The 17,421-nt window shown below is 50.6% G+C and overlaps 2 protein-coding genes across 10 annotated transcripts in view; both read left to right on the top strand.

Annotated features, from left to right (window-relative positions):
- Nucleotides 1-2,994: 2,994 nt before the first annotated feature.
- On the top strand, nucleotides 2,995-6,342 carry RHEBL1 (RHEB like 1). The gene is made up of 8 exons (XM_049627608.1): nucleotides 2,995-3,145; nucleotides 3,710-3,862; nucleotides 4,212-4,279; nucleotides 4,555-4,637; nucleotides 4,727-4,783; nucleotides 4,976-5,023; nucleotides 5,583-5,664; nucleotides 5,825-6,342. Exons 1-8 carry the CDS (start codon nucleotides 3,094-3,096, stop codon nucleotides 5,912-5,914), a joined length of 633 nt encoding a protein of 210 aa, XP_049483565.1. The 5' UTR covers nucleotides 2,995-3,093; the 3' UTR covers nucleotides 5,915-6,342.
- Nucleotides 6,343-9,374: 3,032 nt separating this feature from the next.
- Nucleotides 9,375-17,421, top strand: part of KMT2D (lysine methyltransferase 2D) — a 38,883-nt gene continuing 30,836 nt past the window's right edge. For all 9 annotated transcript variants that reach the window (XM_049625374.1, XM_049625381.1, XM_049625375.1 and 6 more), the window contains exons 1-8: nucleotides 9,375-10,566; nucleotides 15,057-15,142; nucleotides 15,633-15,759; nucleotides 15,934-16,157; nucleotides 16,283-16,392; nucleotides 16,564-16,726; nucleotides 17,028-17,193; nucleotides 17,293-17,407. In XM_049625374.1, coding sequence (XP_049481331.1) covers nucleotides 15,094-15,142; nucleotides 15,633-15,759; nucleotides 15,934-16,157; nucleotides 16,283-16,392; nucleotides 16,564-16,726; nucleotides 17,028-17,193; nucleotides 17,293-17,407 — 954 coding nt within the window. In that variant the 5' untranslated portion in view covers nucleotides 9,375-10,566; nucleotides 15,057-15,093. The remainder of the gene's footprint in view (nucleotides 10,567-15,056; nucleotides 15,143-15,632; nucleotides 15,760-15,933; nucleotides 16,158-16,282; nucleotides 16,393-16,563; nucleotides 16,727-17,027; nucleotides 17,194-17,292; nucleotides 17,408-17,421) is intronic.

Raw genomic sequence — 17,421 nt, 5'->3', positions numbered from 1 at the left:
AGAGAGCAACTAGAAACAGAAAACAGAACAAAAGAGGAAGGGGGGGGGGAGAGTTGGAGGAGTGACTTGAGGGGTGCTGGGAACTTCCAAAGGGGACATAGATACTCTCTTCCATCCATGTGATTTTCTGTGAGGGCTTCTCATAGGCTGAACTCCACTGATATCCAGGGGGTAAGGTGTGCCTTCTGGAAACAAACCTGGGTGGAAAAGAATAGAGAGTTAATCTGGAAAGACAAACAGCATAAAAGCCATCTCATTTATCTTTATGCCCATATTGTGCAACACTTTGTGAGAGTGTCTGGTACAAAGTAGGAGATGAATCAATTTTTGTAAGTTTACTTATTTTTGAGAGAGAGAGAGAGAGAGATACAGAGCTCTAGCAGGGGAGGGGCAGAGAGAAAGGGAGACACAGAATCCCAAGCAGGCTCCAGGCCCCTAGCTGTCAGCACAGAGCCCAATGCAGGCTCAAACCCATGAACCTTGAGATCATGACCTGAGCCGAAGTCGGGCGCTTAACTGAATGAGCCACCGGGGCGCATCAGAGATGAATACATTTTTGTTGACTTTCACTGAATCCAGATCTTTGTTCTACCCTGCAGTGCTTAAGACCCAATTTGGAATCTCCACCAACCTCACTCAGGCCAAATAATCCAACATAAAGTTGCTGGTCTGCAAGGAACTCCCGTTACCCAGATGAAAAGGTATTTGGGTCCCTTTCTGAGGCCAGATTAACTAGCTCTTTGAAACAACTTTTGTAGATCTGAACTCTTTAAAGCATTAGATAGTTCCACAGTTATACAAAGCCAGTCCTCCAGTACAATTTGGCTGCTAAATACCAATTCGTCAGGACCTTCCAGAAGAAATAACTTCTGTGTGCTATCTATATGGCTCAGTCTCAGTTTGCACATCTGTAAGATAAGGGTGATAACAGCTACCCATCATTCAAGTCTCAGGTACAAATGTCTTTGAAATCTTCAGGATTTCTAGGATATCATATAAAAGGAGTACCACACCCCATTACTGTCTAGTCCATTAATATCTTGGGCTCCCCCCACCGCTACAGATCTTATTTTTTTATTTTAGCTTATTTATGGTTTCCTCTTAGATTGTTGGTTTTCCCCCAAAAGAATACTTGCTCCTTATGAGCAAAGACCTTGTGTGTGTTGTTTGCTGCTGTATGCCCAGCACCTAGATAGGACATGATGATTGTTTGATAAATATGGTTGATAAATGGATAAGTAATACCAATGACCGACTTTAGGGCTGTTGTGGATATTAAATGAGATAACAAAGAAATGCATCTGGCACAAGTAGAACTCTCTATAAATCTAGCCATTTTCTTTCTTTCCCCCTCCCTCACCTCCTATGGCTAGCCCTTTAGCAAGTCAGGTTGACCTCAGCCTCAAAATGTAGTGTGAATTCTCTACTTCATTCACCTCTACCACTCTAGTCAAGCCACCTTCACCTCTCACCTGGACTACAAGTAACAGTCTCCTAGCTGATCTCCCTGCTTCCCCTCCTGCTTCTGTCCCCCTCATTCTTCACAACCAGAGGTATACTTTTTTTTTTTAAACCAAGGAAATATTTTAGAAACACTATTCAGATCATGGCGTGCCCCAGCTTAAACATGATCAACTGCCTTCTGGGTGCTTAGAATTAGACCAAACTTCTTCTTTTCAAAAAAATTTTTGATGTTTATTTACTTTTGAGAGAGAGAGAGAGAGAGCAGAGGAGGGACAGAGAGAGAGGGAGACACAGAATCTGAAGCAGGTTCCAGGTTCCAAGCTGTCAGCAGAGAGCCTGACACGAGGCTTGAACCCACAAACGGCGAGATCATGATCTGAGCAAAAGTGGGGGCCTAACCAATTGAGCCATCCAGGTGCCCTTAGACCAAATTTCTTTACATAGCCTGGCCCCTGCCATTCTCTTGGATTTTGTCTGTTTTGGGCTGACTCACTTTCTCTCTCTCTCTCTCTCCCCTCTTCTTCTCCTGGAATTTAACAAATTTATTTTCATCGTAACACCTGTAGCACTGATGGATTCTTCTGTCAGAATTTTGTTCTAGCTAGCTCTTTATTGTCTTTCAGATCTCAGTTTAAATGGGGCTTCGTTTGAGAGGAAGTTTTACTATCTAATGTGGTCATTTCTTATTATGCTGCCTTTTATAGCACTTAATACTATCTAATATTTCCTTGTTTATATGTTTGTTTCTTCCACTAGGTTTTAAGCTTTATGCGCACAAAGACCTTGTCTGTCATGTTCACTGCTCTCTCCCCAAAGCTAGAACAATGTCTGAAACATACAGTAAGTGCTGGATAAATATTTGAATAAATGAATGTGATGATTATGTTGATAACAACAAAACTTCAGATGACCTAGCCACAAATTCAATAACTTTTTCAAGAATAAGAGTTGCATTTCCGAAGATACTGATAGACTATGGAAATTGACAATAAAAGATCTGAGGCTGAAGTCTGGGGGGAAGAAGAGATAATGTATTGGAACTTGGGCCTTTTTTTTCCCTATCCAAGGATCTCAGAGACCTTGCAAAACGGAGGCCTAGAATCTTTTGACCAGAAATTCCAGCCAAGCCATAACGGGTATCTTCCATCCACGATTCTTGATTCTTCTTGATTCTTCGCAGCCAATTGTGTCAGGTTGCAAATGCGCAAACACCTCTAGGACCCCGGCTTCCTTTCTGTTTCTTTATGAATGAACCGGCTTTAGTCTGCGCAGGCGCAGCTCCTGGTTCTCCGGCTCCACGTGAGGCCCACCCTTCCCTCCTGCTGGCGGCCCCGCCCTTATCCTTTCCAATGAACCAATGGCGAGAGGCCTGGGGGGCGGAGCCCGGAGCGGCGCGGCACTGTAGATCCCCCGGCGCCCGGCTCCCTCGCGTTAGTCTTGCTGTGTTGTGATCACGTGGCCAGCTCCGGGCGCGGCGCTTGTTTTGGTTTTCCTCTAGCTTGCCCCTGGCAGCTTCAGGGTGAGCGACTTTCCTGTGCCGGTTGCTGCGCCTACCTTACACTCTGATCTCCCTTTCTTAGGGCTCTTTCAGCCCGCAGTTCTGCAAGCCCCTTGGGGCCGGCTACTGCCATGCCGTTAGTTCGCTACAGGAAGGTGGTCATTCTCGGGTACCGCTCTGTAGGTGAGTCTCCGCCTTGGGGAGAGCACCGACGCACCGCGGCTTTGTGGCCAGAGGAGGCGCGCTGTCGCGGGAACGCGACCCAGACAGGAATGGTGGCATCGATAGAACGGGGTTGTAGGGCGAGGATTGAAAGGATGGAGGAGGAAAGGCTGGGGTGGTGATAGTGTGTGGAGGGTTGCAGGAAGCAGGAGAACGTAAGGGTTAATGTGGGCTTGGTTGCCAGAACACCAGACTGGTCCCCAGTGTTACCCTGGGGGCGGGGGGGTGGGGGGGGTGGGGGGGGGGGGAGGGGGGGGGGGTGGGGTCAGGATTTGATGGATGGGGGCGCGGTCTGTGTGGGGCAAGTCGCAGGTGTCCGGGCGCGAGGCGACTTGATCCTAGGGGAATCCCGGATCTTTCCAGGGGTGGGGTGGGGAAAGTCTGCAGGAAAGGCTTCCTGCGGCGCTACTGAATGCATCCGGTGGCCAGGGTGCAGAGACCCAAGGCGAAGAGGGTGAGGGTAGGCTAAGGAAAAACATTGCATGGCACCCACAGGCTAGGGTGCTAATTTGGGGTCCTCTTTAGCCCTGGGCCACAGCCCCCGAAAGGGCAGAGGATGTAAATGTGGATGGATGATTTGGATACAACTACCACTGCTTCCCACAGGGAAGACATCTTTGGCACATCAGTTTGTGGAAGGCGAGTTCCTGGAAGGCTACGATCCTACAGTGGAGAATAGTGAGTAGATGTCTCCCCTAGGGGTGGGGCAGGGAGGTCTTTGTTGCCCCATCCAATTCCGTAATTAGGGAGTTTCCTGGTGCCAAGGGGCTGATTTGATTAGACCTTAAATCTAATCTTTTCTCTAGTAATCCTGTTCTATGAGTGGAGCTAGAGAGTGGATTTTGCAAGATAGTGCGTCCAGGATGGTGTAGATGTAGACAATGAGAACCTTAACATTGTCCCTCTAGCTGCCTGGAGAGCTCCCTAGACCCGGTCCATCTATATCACCCCTAGGGTTAAGAATGTATGGGGGCACACATTGCTAGCCCTACAAGCACCTCACAGTCAAGTTTTCTTTTCTTTTCAGCTTACAGCAAGATAGTGACTCTTGGCAAAGATGAGTTTCACCTACACCTGGTGGACACAGCAGGGCAGGTACCAGTTTGGGGTAGGGTATCTAAACATGGCAGTTCAGTTGTGGGAGATGAAGTCTGGTTGCCTCTGTGGCTCATCTGTAAAGTAGTATTAAAAGAAAAGCATTTTAGCAGAGGGTAGTGTGCAGTGCACAATGGAGCTACTCTGTAAATTCTTGTTGAATAGAAATGACTGGAATATTGAGTGCCCTAGGGAGGGTCCCCAGGATGCAACCCACAAACCTTTGCCAGCTGAGTGTTATGTATCTAGGTACTGATGTTTCTGTTTCTTGTCAGGATGAGTACAGCATTCTGCCCTATTCATTCATCATTGGGGTCCATGGTTATGTGCTTGTGTATTCTGTCACCTCTCTGCATAGGTAAGTGACCACGGTTATGAGTGGGGAACTTGGGAGGATCTGAGGGCTGTCTCAGAATAAGTTTATAGCTCCATTTCTTGTGTTTAAAGCTTCCAAGTCATTGAGAGTCTGTACCAAAAGCTACATGAAGGTCACGGGAAAACTCGGTGAGTGGCTCTGGGAGATAGAGACATAGTATGGACTTAAGGGGATGGAAGAGAGCAGGGGGTCCAAGTTAGGGAGGAGGCCAGGACAGATCCTGTCTCATCTGATGGGGAGTTGTCCAGCCTTGATGTGAAGGAGGTTGGGGTCCATGCAGAGTACGAGGGGATCCTATAGTAACTGGTATTTCTTCACAGGCTGCCAGTGGTGCTAGTGGGGAACAAGGCAGATCTCTCTCCAGACAGGTACGAAGATCTCTATACCTCAAGGCAGAGGAAAGTGAGATAGACTAGGAATCAGTCAAGGCTCTAGTCCTGGTTCTGCCACTGACCTTAACAGTCATTTCACCTCTTTTTTTTCTAACTTGAAGGTTAACACAGGATAACCCTTCTTTGTTTTTTAAATTTTAAAAATGTTTATTTATTTTTGCAAGGGGCGGGGGGAAAGGAGGAGCAGAGAGAGCAGATGACACAGAATCCGAAGCAAGCTCCAGGCTCTGAGCTACCAACACGGGGCTTGAACTCATGAACTATGAGATCATGACCTGAGCTGAAGTCGTATGCTCAACCGACTGAGCCACCCAGGTGCCCCTACAAGATAACCCTTCTATTGCAAAAGCTGTAATTTCATATTTCAAGCCTCCATCCTAGGCTTCTTTGTTTTCCTTGATTTTCTCCTTCCTCAAGCCTCCTCCCAAACCTTGGAAGTGGGATGGGTAAGAGGAAGTCTAGATTCTATAAAGATTTTGCAGAGAACATGGGGACATTGCTGTCCTCCTTCTTCACATCACAAATCTGTTTCTAGGGAAGTCCAGGCAGTTGAAGGGAAGAAGCTGGCAGAGTCCTGGGGTGCGACATTTATGGAGTCATCTGCTCGAGAGAATCAGGTGCTTGGCCTGAATATTAGGAAGGTGGTCGGGTAGCAGTGTTTTTCTTATGGCACTTCTTGGATATGGGGATGGTGGGGGAGTGGGGTATACACCTCAGAGCTGGGTCATATTGGTGGCAGTAACTAACTTTGTTGCTCTGATTCTCTGTCCCTTGCAGCTGACTCGAGGCATCTTCACCAAAGTCATCCAGGAAATTGCCCGGGTAGAGAATTCCTATGGGCAAGAGCGCCGCTGCCGTCTCATGTGAGCCCTCAGGCATTGGGTAGCTGCCTTGATTCTGCCCCTGGCACTTGCCAGGCTCCAGCGGGTGTAGGCCCTTAGGACTTCACGGGTATGGTTGCCAGCTGTGTTCCCAGTCCTCTGGTCACACAGTGTGGTACCCTCATGTTTGCACACTTTTCCCAGGCTCCAGTGGCCTGGTTGTCAATGTTTACAACGGGGCAAGGATGTCTCATGGGCACTGGCCTCTCGTCTTCTGTTTTTGCTAAATGAGTTGTTACAACCTGCAGGGTTGGGATATGAGTCCTAAGCATTCTTTATTCAGGACCCAGTCTTCTGTGCAGGTTTTGGGTGTTGGCTGTGTGAAGGGAGCTGGGGACTCCTGAAGTGGAGCTGACTCCCTAGGGTAACAATGTATATATGCAAATAAACTGAGAAATCTTTGCGTCTTGGCTTCTCTGTATGTGGGGAGAGCTCACAGCCAGTATCTCCTTTTCCAAGGAATGATGACTATGGCCTTTGGTGGGGAATAAGGGCTAACTCTTTCCTCCTACCTCATTGCTATTCCTTACTCCTCACTCATTCAGGAGGACCATTACCCTAAGACTTATTGCCTATTTTTTCCCACCTTCTTTTCTCGTAGGTTCTCCTGTACAGGTACCAGTTGGCTGCCACTCCCATCCAAGTTTATAGGCTCTCAAGATCCCCTTAACTACAGAAACACCACCCTCTAGTGGCCAGCTGCCACATGCTGACCTAGCTTCCCTCCTGGGGGAAGCTGGCACTCAGCATTTGATGGCACTCAGAGAGAGGGTAGGGTTTGGGGAGGAAGGAAACCCCTCATCCTAGTGATGTAATAATTAAGAAGGAGGGTAGAGGCAGGGACGGAGTAAAGTGTTGGTGAAGATTTTGGCCTTCCAGAAGAGTCGAGTGAAGTAAGAAATAACGCTCCTGGTGTATATCAATCCTTCCATTCCCCATGTCCCCAGAGCCTTTCATTAAGTGGATGTTCTCTGGTCTTTTCATTACCTTTGGTGACCTTTTCACACCCTTCACACCTTTGGAATCATGTCACTTTTTTTAGGTGTCAAAAGGTATTGCTTTCTACTCTTTCTTATTGACTGGCCATCTCAGTAGGAGGATGGACATTTTAGCTAGGAAGGATCAGTCTTATCTGCCTCTAGTTTTCCTGCTCACCCCCCATCCCCACCAGACCTAGGGTCTAACTGGCATAATACTTCTGCCAAGGATTTACAAAGGTTACTGGAATAGTACCATTAACAGGGAGAACACAGACTACTCTTGCCAACTGAGGGACTCTGAGGTACCCTGTCAATGCACTTAGTTGGGAACGATGGGCAAAATCTTAGCTGTGACCTTGCTAGTGCTTGAGTCTAGGCTAGTTGGGCTTACAGCTGGGGTGACTGTTTGTCATACTGGTTTTTAAAAGTTCTGCCAGCTGCTTTTGCATCTCTAATCCAGAATCTAAAATATAAAGGCTGCTGGAAGGAGCATTCTCCAAAGGACACGCTCAGTGGTTAAGGATTCTCTTTAGGGTGGTCACCACTCTCTTTCCTTATATTAAAATTAGGTCCTTTTATATACCTGACCTGGAATATTCAATATAGGTTATCTATTGACCTGTTGCCATTGCCATGAGGTCTGGGGTAGACTTATAAATGTTCGAAGTTTTCTAAAAGTGTATCAAGCAATCTTAAAGTCCTGACAAAAATAATGAATAGTAGTTAATAGCTAGGTTAGAATACTTTTCCACTTAGCCGTGTGACCTTGCACAGTCACTTAACCTCTCTGAGCCTCAATTTCTCATTTATGAAGTGTAGTTAAATCTGCATAGAGTTGAGGTGAGTTAAGTTGTGGTGATATTTCAAATGCTTAGAACAGTTTCTCTTACATAATAAATTCTTGAGAAAGGTGGCTCTTGTGTTATTGGAGGTCTTTTTGGTGAAGGTCAGCCTCTCTGGCTCTGGATGTAGAGAGTAGGGAGGGACCTTTCATTTTCCAACTTCTGTCTCTTGGTTAATTTATTCACTACAGCTGGGACAAGTGTGGAGTTGCTGCTGGCTTTTTTTTTTTTTTTTTGCTGAAACAGACCCGAATGGTCAGTGCAGGGTACAAGGTACCAGTGTGTGGCTAACACAGGGCATGCCTAGTTCTAATCCTTCCTATGAACCTGGCTAGTAGAGATTTAAAGGTTTTCTGCTCTGTTAATATGGAAGCCACAAGTCACATATGGCTATTTAAGTTTAATTTAGTATTAAAATTAAACATAAAGTTCCTCAGTTGCACCACCTACATTTCAAAGTGCCCAATAGCTACATGTGGCTGAGTCGAATTAGTGTAGCTGTAACGCATTTCCATCACTGAAGAAAGTTCTATTGGACGGCATTATAAATAAACCCTTTTCCACAAAACCAGCCCTGCACCTGATTTACCTCTTTCTTCGCATCCTCCTTAAAAATAGTTGTGTTTTTTTTTTTTATCTAGATATATACAATCCTAGGAAAAACATGGCCATTGGCTTGAATCATGGATGTCACTAGATGTAATTCGTTGGGAAATTTTACCTATTTTATTTAGCCTCAATCTCATCATCATAGAAACATAATTCTACGTAGCTCATAAGGAGGGTGAGGAATAACTAAGAATATATAAAGTATCTAGCACATAGTTAGTGTGTCTCTTTCTGTTCATCCCGTGGTTACAGCTAATGCAGAAAAGCCTTTCCAATCCTTTCTCACCCAGACTTACGGGGGTGTGTGGGGGAATGCCTGCAAGTAGTGTTTTGGGATCTTGTCTAGAGTAACAGCACTCCGGCCAGGTAGCAGAAAGGCTCCAAGGTACATCCCCTCTGTTTCCTAAAAAAGGGGACACAGGCCCTGAGGGTCCGGGGAGAAAGACTAGGGGTGGGGGTGGGAGCACCCGGGGAAAGGAAGGAAACTCCACATTTGTTTTGATGGGGGAGGTGTGTGTGGTGATTGTGGTAGCACTGAGTCTTCTTTGCTCACGGAGGGGTTTGAGAGCCACAAGGAACGACTAGGCACTCGTACCGCTTTCCTTAGGGCCCCCGAACGTGGCAAGAACCCACCCTTTGCAGCGCCAGGCGCCGTGCCTCACTTTCTCCATTTGCGGACTCCAGTTCCCAGGATGCAGAGCAGCGGCCAATCTCCTGGCTCTTCTTCCATCCCCCTCCCGGGAAAGATTGCCCCTGGCCAAGGCAAGGGGGCTGGTGGAGCTTCTGGGACTGAAAACTGCAAGGGAACGGAACTAGAAAGTGGCCGCAGTCCTAGTTTCACGAGCCGGTCAGTGAAGGAGGCAAGTCCAGGGCCGGGGCGCAGAGGAGGGGGGCTTCATTCCCACGTGTCTGCACAGCGGCCGGCCCGGCGCAGTCGGGGTTAACCCGAGGCGGAGGGATCCCACAGCGTGTGCGTAGAACTGCAGAGTCACAGCCTTTCCTCCGAGAGGGCCGTATCCCTCCGCCGCTCCGCTCCAACACAAAATAGGGCCGCGTCTTCTCCTTTCTCCGCTTCTCGAGTGGGGTTCCCCAGGCAAAAGAGCCCCCCGGATCTTGCGCCGGAGGCTTCCTGAATCTCTACGACCGCTGCCGAGATCTCGGGCCAGGAAATAGCCCCTTCGCAGGAACCACCCTACCGGCCGAACAGGAGGCGGAGGGGGGGGAGGCGGAGCGGCGCCGCGCTGCACTACTTTCCTCTCCGGTTGCAAATGGCTGCCTCGTTCCCCACTTTCCGCTCAGTTTCCTGACCCCCCGGTGCCGGGAGCCGGGGTTGGGCCATGCACCTCTAGGCCCCCCGCGATCACAGCCAGCCGGGGGTCGAGGGGGTGCCGCCGATCAGAGCCGGCCAGGCCGGGGGCGGGGCAGCTCCCGAGGCCAGAGGGGAAGGGAGGCGAGCGCAGGGCCTGGAGCGGCCGGAGGGGAGCGGGCAGAGGGCTCGCACCGCCCGCCCCTTCCTCTTCCTCGCCCACCTACCCTCCTCCCTTCCCCGGGGGGGAGCAGAAGGTGGGGGGCTCGAAGCCTCAGAGGGTGAGCGCTCGGGGTCGAGGAGCCCGGCGCTGGGTGTGTGTCAGGTTCAGCCCCGCGGCCCCGCCGGCTCCGCGTCGCCGTAGCTTGCGCGGCCCCGGGGCGCCGGCCCGGGCGGGGAGAGGGGCTCGGCGCTCCAGCGAGGGTCTCACGTTCCATCCGGGCCCGGCGCGGGGCGGCGCGGCATTCCTTCCGGGCTGCTGGGGAGGCGCCTCGACGTTCCATCTGGAGAGCCTCGACGTTCCGCCCGAGCCCGGCGCGGGCGGCCGGGGCGCTGGCCCGGCCCTAGGACTGAGAGGCCGCCCGGCGACGCGGATGCGGAGCCTGCTCGCCCAAGATCAAAGCCACCGGTGCTCTCTTTGTGTCCGCTCGGGATTCGCCGCCCTGGGGCTGTCCATGGAAACCTAAACTGCTGGAACCCGAGGCAGAGAACCCTTCTTTGGCTTCTTGCGTTTTTTTGGGGGAGGAGGGTGGCCACTCCGACCTGGATTTACCGTTCTTGGCCCCCCTCAGCCCCCCCGTGCGGGGGGCGGCTGTGATCGCTCTGGCGGTTGGAGGTCGGGGAGCGGCCCGGGCTCTGGCCATGTTCTCGGATGAGGATTTCTGGATCGCCCTGTGAAGAGGTGAGTGAAGTCTGCCCGGCCAGGGCCCAGAAAGGGTTGGACTGGGGGCATAGCCAGATGGACTATCTTGGCCGGAGCTGGCCTTTAGGTTGGAGAAAGGGGTGCCAGAGCTGAGGAGGGTTCCTTTGGCAGTGTCTGTCAAGGCAACCTGAGCCAGTCGCCGGGGCAGAACCGAGGCCTGGTGTCTTGGGGTGTGCCTCTTTAAAGACTGGGGGTTCAGGGAACCACGGGAGTTTGGGAACCTGGCCAGATCGCCTTTCTGCCTGTTTATTTTTGTGTTGGGGGGAGCTCTGCTAAACTAGGACCCAGGCCCTGATGCCAGCACCAATCCCAGTTGGCTGCTTCTCCCTCAGGGTTCCTTGTGGGCCTTGGGAACAGAACAACTTTGGGAGGGAGGATAGAGTGCCACTGCCAGGTCAGACTTACTGCCAGGTTGGACTTTAAGGTTGTTCTTGCCCATCCGGGCACCCAGAGCAGTCTCTGGGAGACTCCAGGAACCCTAGATATTTCACCAGGCCTTATTTCACTGTGCAAAGGGAGAGTGTGTGGAAATTAACTAGTGTGATGAAGGGGGTGGCTGGGGCAAGAAGGAGGCGGGGCTGGGGGCAGCTCTGGCCTTGCTGTTCAACTTTAAACTGCCCCTGCCTGACAAAGTGACCCCAGCAAGGCCTAGTGCTGTCTTAGCCTGCTTTGCCTCCCCTCCTCTGGGGATGGACATAATCTCTAGGGGATTATAGAGTAGGCCGTTGAGATTTGCTCCCTGCGAATGTGGGCTGCAAAAAAATGGCTTTTGTCTCCCGCTTTCTCTGGGCCTAGTGTGGAGAGCTGGTTGCCCATAAGTCCTGGCCAATCCCATAGGCCCCTCCCCAGACCTCTCCAAACCCTTTTCAATTAGGGAATGTTAACTGGTCCTCACATCCTGTCCTAAGCCTACAGAATAGGGTGGCCTGTCCCTCTTTGGAGGAGAAATGACCTGATCAAGAGCTGTTTCAGCCAAAGCCTGTGTTTCCAACCCTGGCAGGAGGTGTTGGGGAGAAGGGGTGTGTATGTGAGTGCATGAAGGTGCAGCATGAGCCTCATGCCTCTGAGCCCTGGGCTGGGACAGCCCCTCTCACAGCTGTCATGCTGCCCAGCAGGGATTTGGCTGGTGTGTTTTGCTCCCTCACTCCACCCTCTCCAACATACATAGGTTAGATCTCTTCCAGTCTGATCTTGGAGAAAATAGGGGTTTTGCCCTTGAAAGATTTCTGGGTGGTAACCCTGAGGTGAGAGGTGCTACAGGGGTGGTAGAGTGAGGCTAGCTGTCACCCATGCTCTCTGCCACTGCTGCCTCTGAAGGGTCCCTCCTGTTGTCTGTCCCCAAAGAGCTTCCTTAGGAGGGACCTCTCCTTGTTAGCTGTGGCTGACCCCAGGATGACCCAGAGACCGTCCGGAGGGTCGACGGGCCCAGTGTTGCCATTTGGATTCTTCCTGGAGGGCTGGCCCAAAATGGGGGTGGGGAGAGGTGTGGTTTGATTCTCAGGCTGGGAACCAGGAAGTCCTGAGTCCTACAGAAGAGCTGTTCACTCAAGGGCCTACTTCAGCCTTTCACCTCTCCAAGCTTCCATTTCCCCTTTGGCTGGGAAAATAGAGTTAACATTATTGGTCTGGGATGGTGTCAGGGAGGAGAGTGGGTTGAGATGAATCCCTGTCTTCTTCTTTGCTGTTTTGCGCCTCTTAGGCCTGGGGCTAAGGGAAGCCAGCACAATTTTACCTCCTAGATCTGTACTTCTTTGGGATCTCTCGTTCCCCAGAGGAAGCCTGGCTAGGTATTAACCCAATTTAGATCCAGGGAAAAACCCTTGGTGTATATGTATGTGTGTGTGTGATTTCTGGCTGTGAATGATGGGATGGGGGAACCTGTGGTCTTTATTTGTTTAGCTGTGTTCAGGGGCCTGGCAACTGGGACTTGGCATTGGGGCACAGGTGCTAGATTGCAGGGGGAGAGAAATGGAGCCCCAGCTTCTTGGAGGTGCCCCTAGATTGTTTTTGGCACAGCTTGGAGGATACTCTACCGTGTGCTACTTGGTCTATCTTCCATGTCCCCATGAATGAGGCTGTGGCTTTGGAAGATGTTGATACTCTGTCTTCCAAGGCTGACGAAGGTGGTTTCTGTATCTCCCCAAGCAGTGCCAGCCTTACCAGCTTGAGAGGGCTGCGCTCGGGGGAGGGCAGAGGAATTTGTCCCTCTGGCCTTGTGTGAAGCAGTCCTCCTCCCACCCGCTGTATTATCACTGTTGCTTTTTATTTCTTACTGTTTGTGACTCCTTTGGCTTAACTTTTGAGAGCAGACCTGGTAGAGGATCTTTGCGGGTATGTAGTGGTAAGGAACACATTTAGGAAACTTTGAAGTCTTTGGGTGTGGTCGGGCCTTGAACGACTGCTTGGGAAGAGGGGGCTGGCTGGTACCCTGACCTCCAACCCCTACTTCCCAACAGTGGCTTCTAAGAGCCCCTTGAAGTTCCAGACCAGCTTTTCTGTGGGCCGGCCAGATGACCACCCGACTTTCCTTTCAGGTGTGGTTGTGTGGCAGGTTTGGGAAAGAGATGACCAGGGAATGGAGGTAACAGGTATCAGGTGATACTTCACTTTCCCAATCTGGTAGATTCTGAGAGTATGAAGGGAAAAAAGTAAAACAAAATTTCTTTTCCGGTGATATGTCACAGAAGGTGCATTGCTAGTCTCTGAAAATGGAGTGTGAGCTCAGGGGAAAAGAACTGATATTGTGGTTCTTAGGTAATTGATTCATCAGTCCTAGGCACTTTTGAGGGTTCCCCCATCTAATTTGCCCCAGTCACACAATCCCAGTGGCTGACCACTGGGGTAGTTGATTTGGGAAGAGAGGCTTATCCTTACTAAGGTTGGTGTGGTCCCTCTGGTTAAATAAGAGTGGAAAAGGTGGGAGAGAGAAATTTCTCAGACTTTTATTTAGAGTTCTGTTTTAGGGATTCCCTCCTCCCATGCCCCCAGCTTCCTTAAGAACATACTTTCTTTTCTCTGCTTAAGCCCCTACCCCTCCCATTTAGAGCTGCTGGCACCTATCTCTTTCTCCCTTTTTCTTTTTTTAATTTTTTTTAATGTTTATTTATTTTTGAGAGAGAGAGAGAGTGTGTGAGTGAGAGTGTGGGGGAGGGGCAGAGAGAGCCAGGGACACAGAATCCAAAGCAGGCTCCAGGCCCCGAGCTGTCAGCACAGAGCCTAACACAGGGCTCAAACCCACAAACCATGAGATCATGACCTGAGCTGAAGTTGGACGCTTAACCGACTGAGCCACCCAGGCGCCCCTCTCCCTTTTTCTATAAGATGACTTTCTTCTTCCTCACCTCTACAACTTTGCTTTTCTCTTTTCTGTACTCTGCTTAGTTCTCTCTGAGGTTTAGGAAAATATGTTCAACGGGTGGGTCTCAACCTTCTTAGGTGTAACTTTAGATTGTTTCATTTGGCTCTGGTATAGTCAGGCGTATCTTAGAAGAGGGGACCGTTACCCCCCCACCCCCATAGTGTGTGTGGAAACCCTGCTTTACCGAAGAGGAAGGAAGCTACTCTGCTATGCTGTGTCCTCCCAGGTTTAGAACTCCTCTAAGTGGCAGTGTGCTTCCTGAGACTACAACTCCCAGCATGCCTAGCTTCAAGCCTAGCTACACATGCTCAGTAACTCTTAAGGCCCACTTCTGTTAACTACTAGGGACCTCTGAGGAGGAAGGGCAGTTAGTGTTGCTAAGGGCAACGACCTGAGGCCTTCAGGCTGGGTGAGATCCTGAGCTCAGTCACAGCAGGGGAGGGGAGATGGGAGGGGGCCTGAGCTGGATTTGGATGGGCCGTGGGTAGAAATTGGGGAGTTTCTTCTTTTGTGTTTGGGATCTCCTGTTTGAAACTGGTGGAAGTGGAGGAGATCCATCCATAGCTAGGCTTTAGTCCTAGTAATGTATTCTATACCCTGTAAGACCCCAGACTCTGTCTCTGGGAGAGGGATTTTGACTGGATTCAGACTTCTTGGGTTATGGCTACCCCTGGGTTGGCACTGATGTACCTCTGGGATGGTAGCTGACTTGAGATCTGAAGGAAAAGGCCAGGGAATAGGGCACAGCAGAAACCAAGAACTCAGACATGAAGCAAAGGGCAGTACTAGATATAGCTTGGATGCGCTTCTAGTTGGATGCTCCTGCCCTGGGAACTCTGACACAGGAGGTAGGAAGCAGGAAAGGGGAGAGGACCTCCTGAGAATCCAGAGCGGGAGAATAGGGTATGTGTTTATCTGGGGAGGAAGTAGGCAGTGGGTAAGGGTTAGGGAGAAAGTTTTTCCTTGTCATTAGAACAGGAGTTTGTAGGTATGGCTTTGCCCTGCTTTCTGTAAAGTAGTTACCAATAGCTGCCTTCCTCCTAGGATGCTAGGGAAAGTGTTTAGTGGGGAGACTTACTAGACATGTAGATCTTTCTTTCTGCTCTGACAGGTCTCCCCGAGAGGGCCCTGCCCAGTCGGAGAGAGGGATGGACAGCCAGAAGCCGCCTGGTGAGGATAAAGATTCAGAACCGGCAGGTGAGTAGGGCAAATTCTGGGTTTGCTGGCAGCTTTCTACCCTTCCCAGGCAACCTTAGATTTCTGGCGCTGGCACAAAGACAGGAGGTAAGTCTGTCTAATAGGTAATTGAAGGACTTTGTTCTTTGGAGCAAAAGTCAAATTGCCATCACTGTAATTCACCAAGGGTTTTGGTTAATCTCATGGGTCTGATCAGTGGGCTAGTATTTTTACTTATTTATTTATTTTTTTAATTTAAGTTAGTTAACATACATTGTAGTATCGGTTCCAGGAGTAGAAATTAGCGATTCATTATTTACATATGACACCCAGTGCTCATCCCAACAACCGCCCTCTTTAATGCCCATCACCCATTTAGCCCATCCCTGTCCCCCCAGCTCTCCTCCATCAACCCCTAGTTTGTTCTGTGCATTTAAGAGTCTCTTATGGTTTGCCTAGACTAGTACTATATAGAAGATGATGGCTGATGCTTGCTTCTCTGTTCATTCAGCTGATGGACCTGCAGCCTCTGAGGAGTCAGGCACCACTGAGCCAGACCTTCCCAACCCACATGTGGGGGAGGTCTCTGTGCCCAGTTCTGGAGGTCCTAGGCTTCAGGAGCCTCCCCAGGACTGCAGGTAACTTGGGGAAATGAGGATGTAAAGCCACACAAAGATTTGATTTGAGAGTCTAGACTTTCAAGGAGGAAGATTTAGGAAGATGAGTGTTTGGGAATCATAGGCATGCCAAATCATGTTAAGGGTGCCTTTGGGCAGCGGTCTGGCATGGTACTAACGCTTGTGTGTCCACAGTGGGGGTCCGGTGCGGCGTTGTGCTCTCTGTAACTGCGGGGAGCCCAGTCTACATGGGCAGCGGGAGCTACGGCGCTTTGAGTTGCCATTTGACTGGCCCCAGTGCCCAGTGGCGTCCCCTGGGGGGAATCCAGGGCCCAACGAGGCAGCGCTGCCCTGTGAGGACCTGTCACAGATTGGTTTCCCTGAGGGCCTGACACCTGCCCACCTAGGAGAACCTGGCGGTAAGTGAGGACAGGTGGGGTAGCTGACTTGGGCAGGAAAAGGGGGTAGGGACTGGGTGGTCCTGAGCCAGTCATTACCTTTCTGCTAACTCTTTCCTTTCTGTTTATCCTTTTCCATTATAAAGGGTCCTGCTGGGCTCACCATTGGTGTGCTGCGTGGTCGGCAGGCGTATGGGGGCAGGAGGGCCCAGAACTATGTGGTGTGGACAAGGCCATCTTCTCAGGGATCTCACAGGTGGGGCTGGGGCCAAGGGATTGCATAGGCACAGGGTAGAGCAAGCAGGGCTGGTGGGCTTCTGAGAGGCTAGAATGAGAAGGGCAGTGGTTAGACAGAGGCAGAGCCAGTGCCTGCCCTATTGCTTTGGGGAGAGCGGCTGGCACTGACACTTTGTCTTCACCCTGGCAGCGCTGTTCCCACTGCACCAGGCGCGGTGCCTCCATCCCTTGCCGCTCACCCGGATGTCCACGGCTTTACCACTTCCCCTGTGCGACTGCCAGCGGTTCCTTCTTATCCATGAAAACACTGCAGCTGCTATGCCCGGAGCACAGTGAGGGGGCTGCACATCTGGGTAAGAAGTCCTGCCCTCTGGACACAGGGCAGATAAGGGGCCAAGTGTGCCTGGGGTTTTTGTGTGAACTTATGCCCCACTAAAATAGATGTGAACTTTGTGAGCACAGGGACTTTTCCTTGTTTACCACGGTGTCTGCAGCGCCTAGAAGAGTGTCTCCCGTATATTGGGCAAATACCCAGTAACTATTTGTTGTTTGTTCGTTCTGTGTCTGTGGAATGCCTGTTATGTAGAGAGCACTGTGCTGAGTCCTGCAAGGAATCCATAGCTGACCCATCTTCTTTGTCTCTTCCCACGCTAGAGGAGGCTCGTTGTGCAGTATGTGAGGGACCAGGGGAATTGTGTGACCTGTTCTTCTGTACCAGCTGTGGGCATCACTATCACGGGGCCTGCCTGGACACTGCTCTGACTGCCCGCAAACGTGCTGGCTGGCAGTGCCCTGAATGCAAAGTGTGCCAAGCCTGCAGGTAAGAATAGGAGGGCAAGAGAGAAGCCTTAGGTGAAGCACAGGTTAGGGTTGAAAATGAGGGCAGGAAGGATCTGTTATGTGCCCTATGTGCCTGCAGGAAACCTGGGAATGACTCTAAGATGTTGGTCTGTGAGACGTGTGACAAAGGATACCACACCTTCTGCCTAAAACCACCAATGGAGGAACTGCCTGCTCACTCTTGGAAGTGCAAGGTGATTATCCCTCT

The sequence above is a fragment of the Panthera uncia genome, chromosome B4 (genome assembly GCF_023721935.1).
Source record: "Panthera uncia isolate 11264 chromosome B4, Puncia_PCG_1.0, whole genome shotgun sequence".
Lineage (NCBI taxonomy): Eukaryota > Metazoa > Chordata > Mammalia > Carnivora > Felidae > Panthera > Panthera uncia.
Note: the sequence above shows the minus strand (reverse complement) of the source record. Positions and strands in the feature narration are given on the sequence as shown.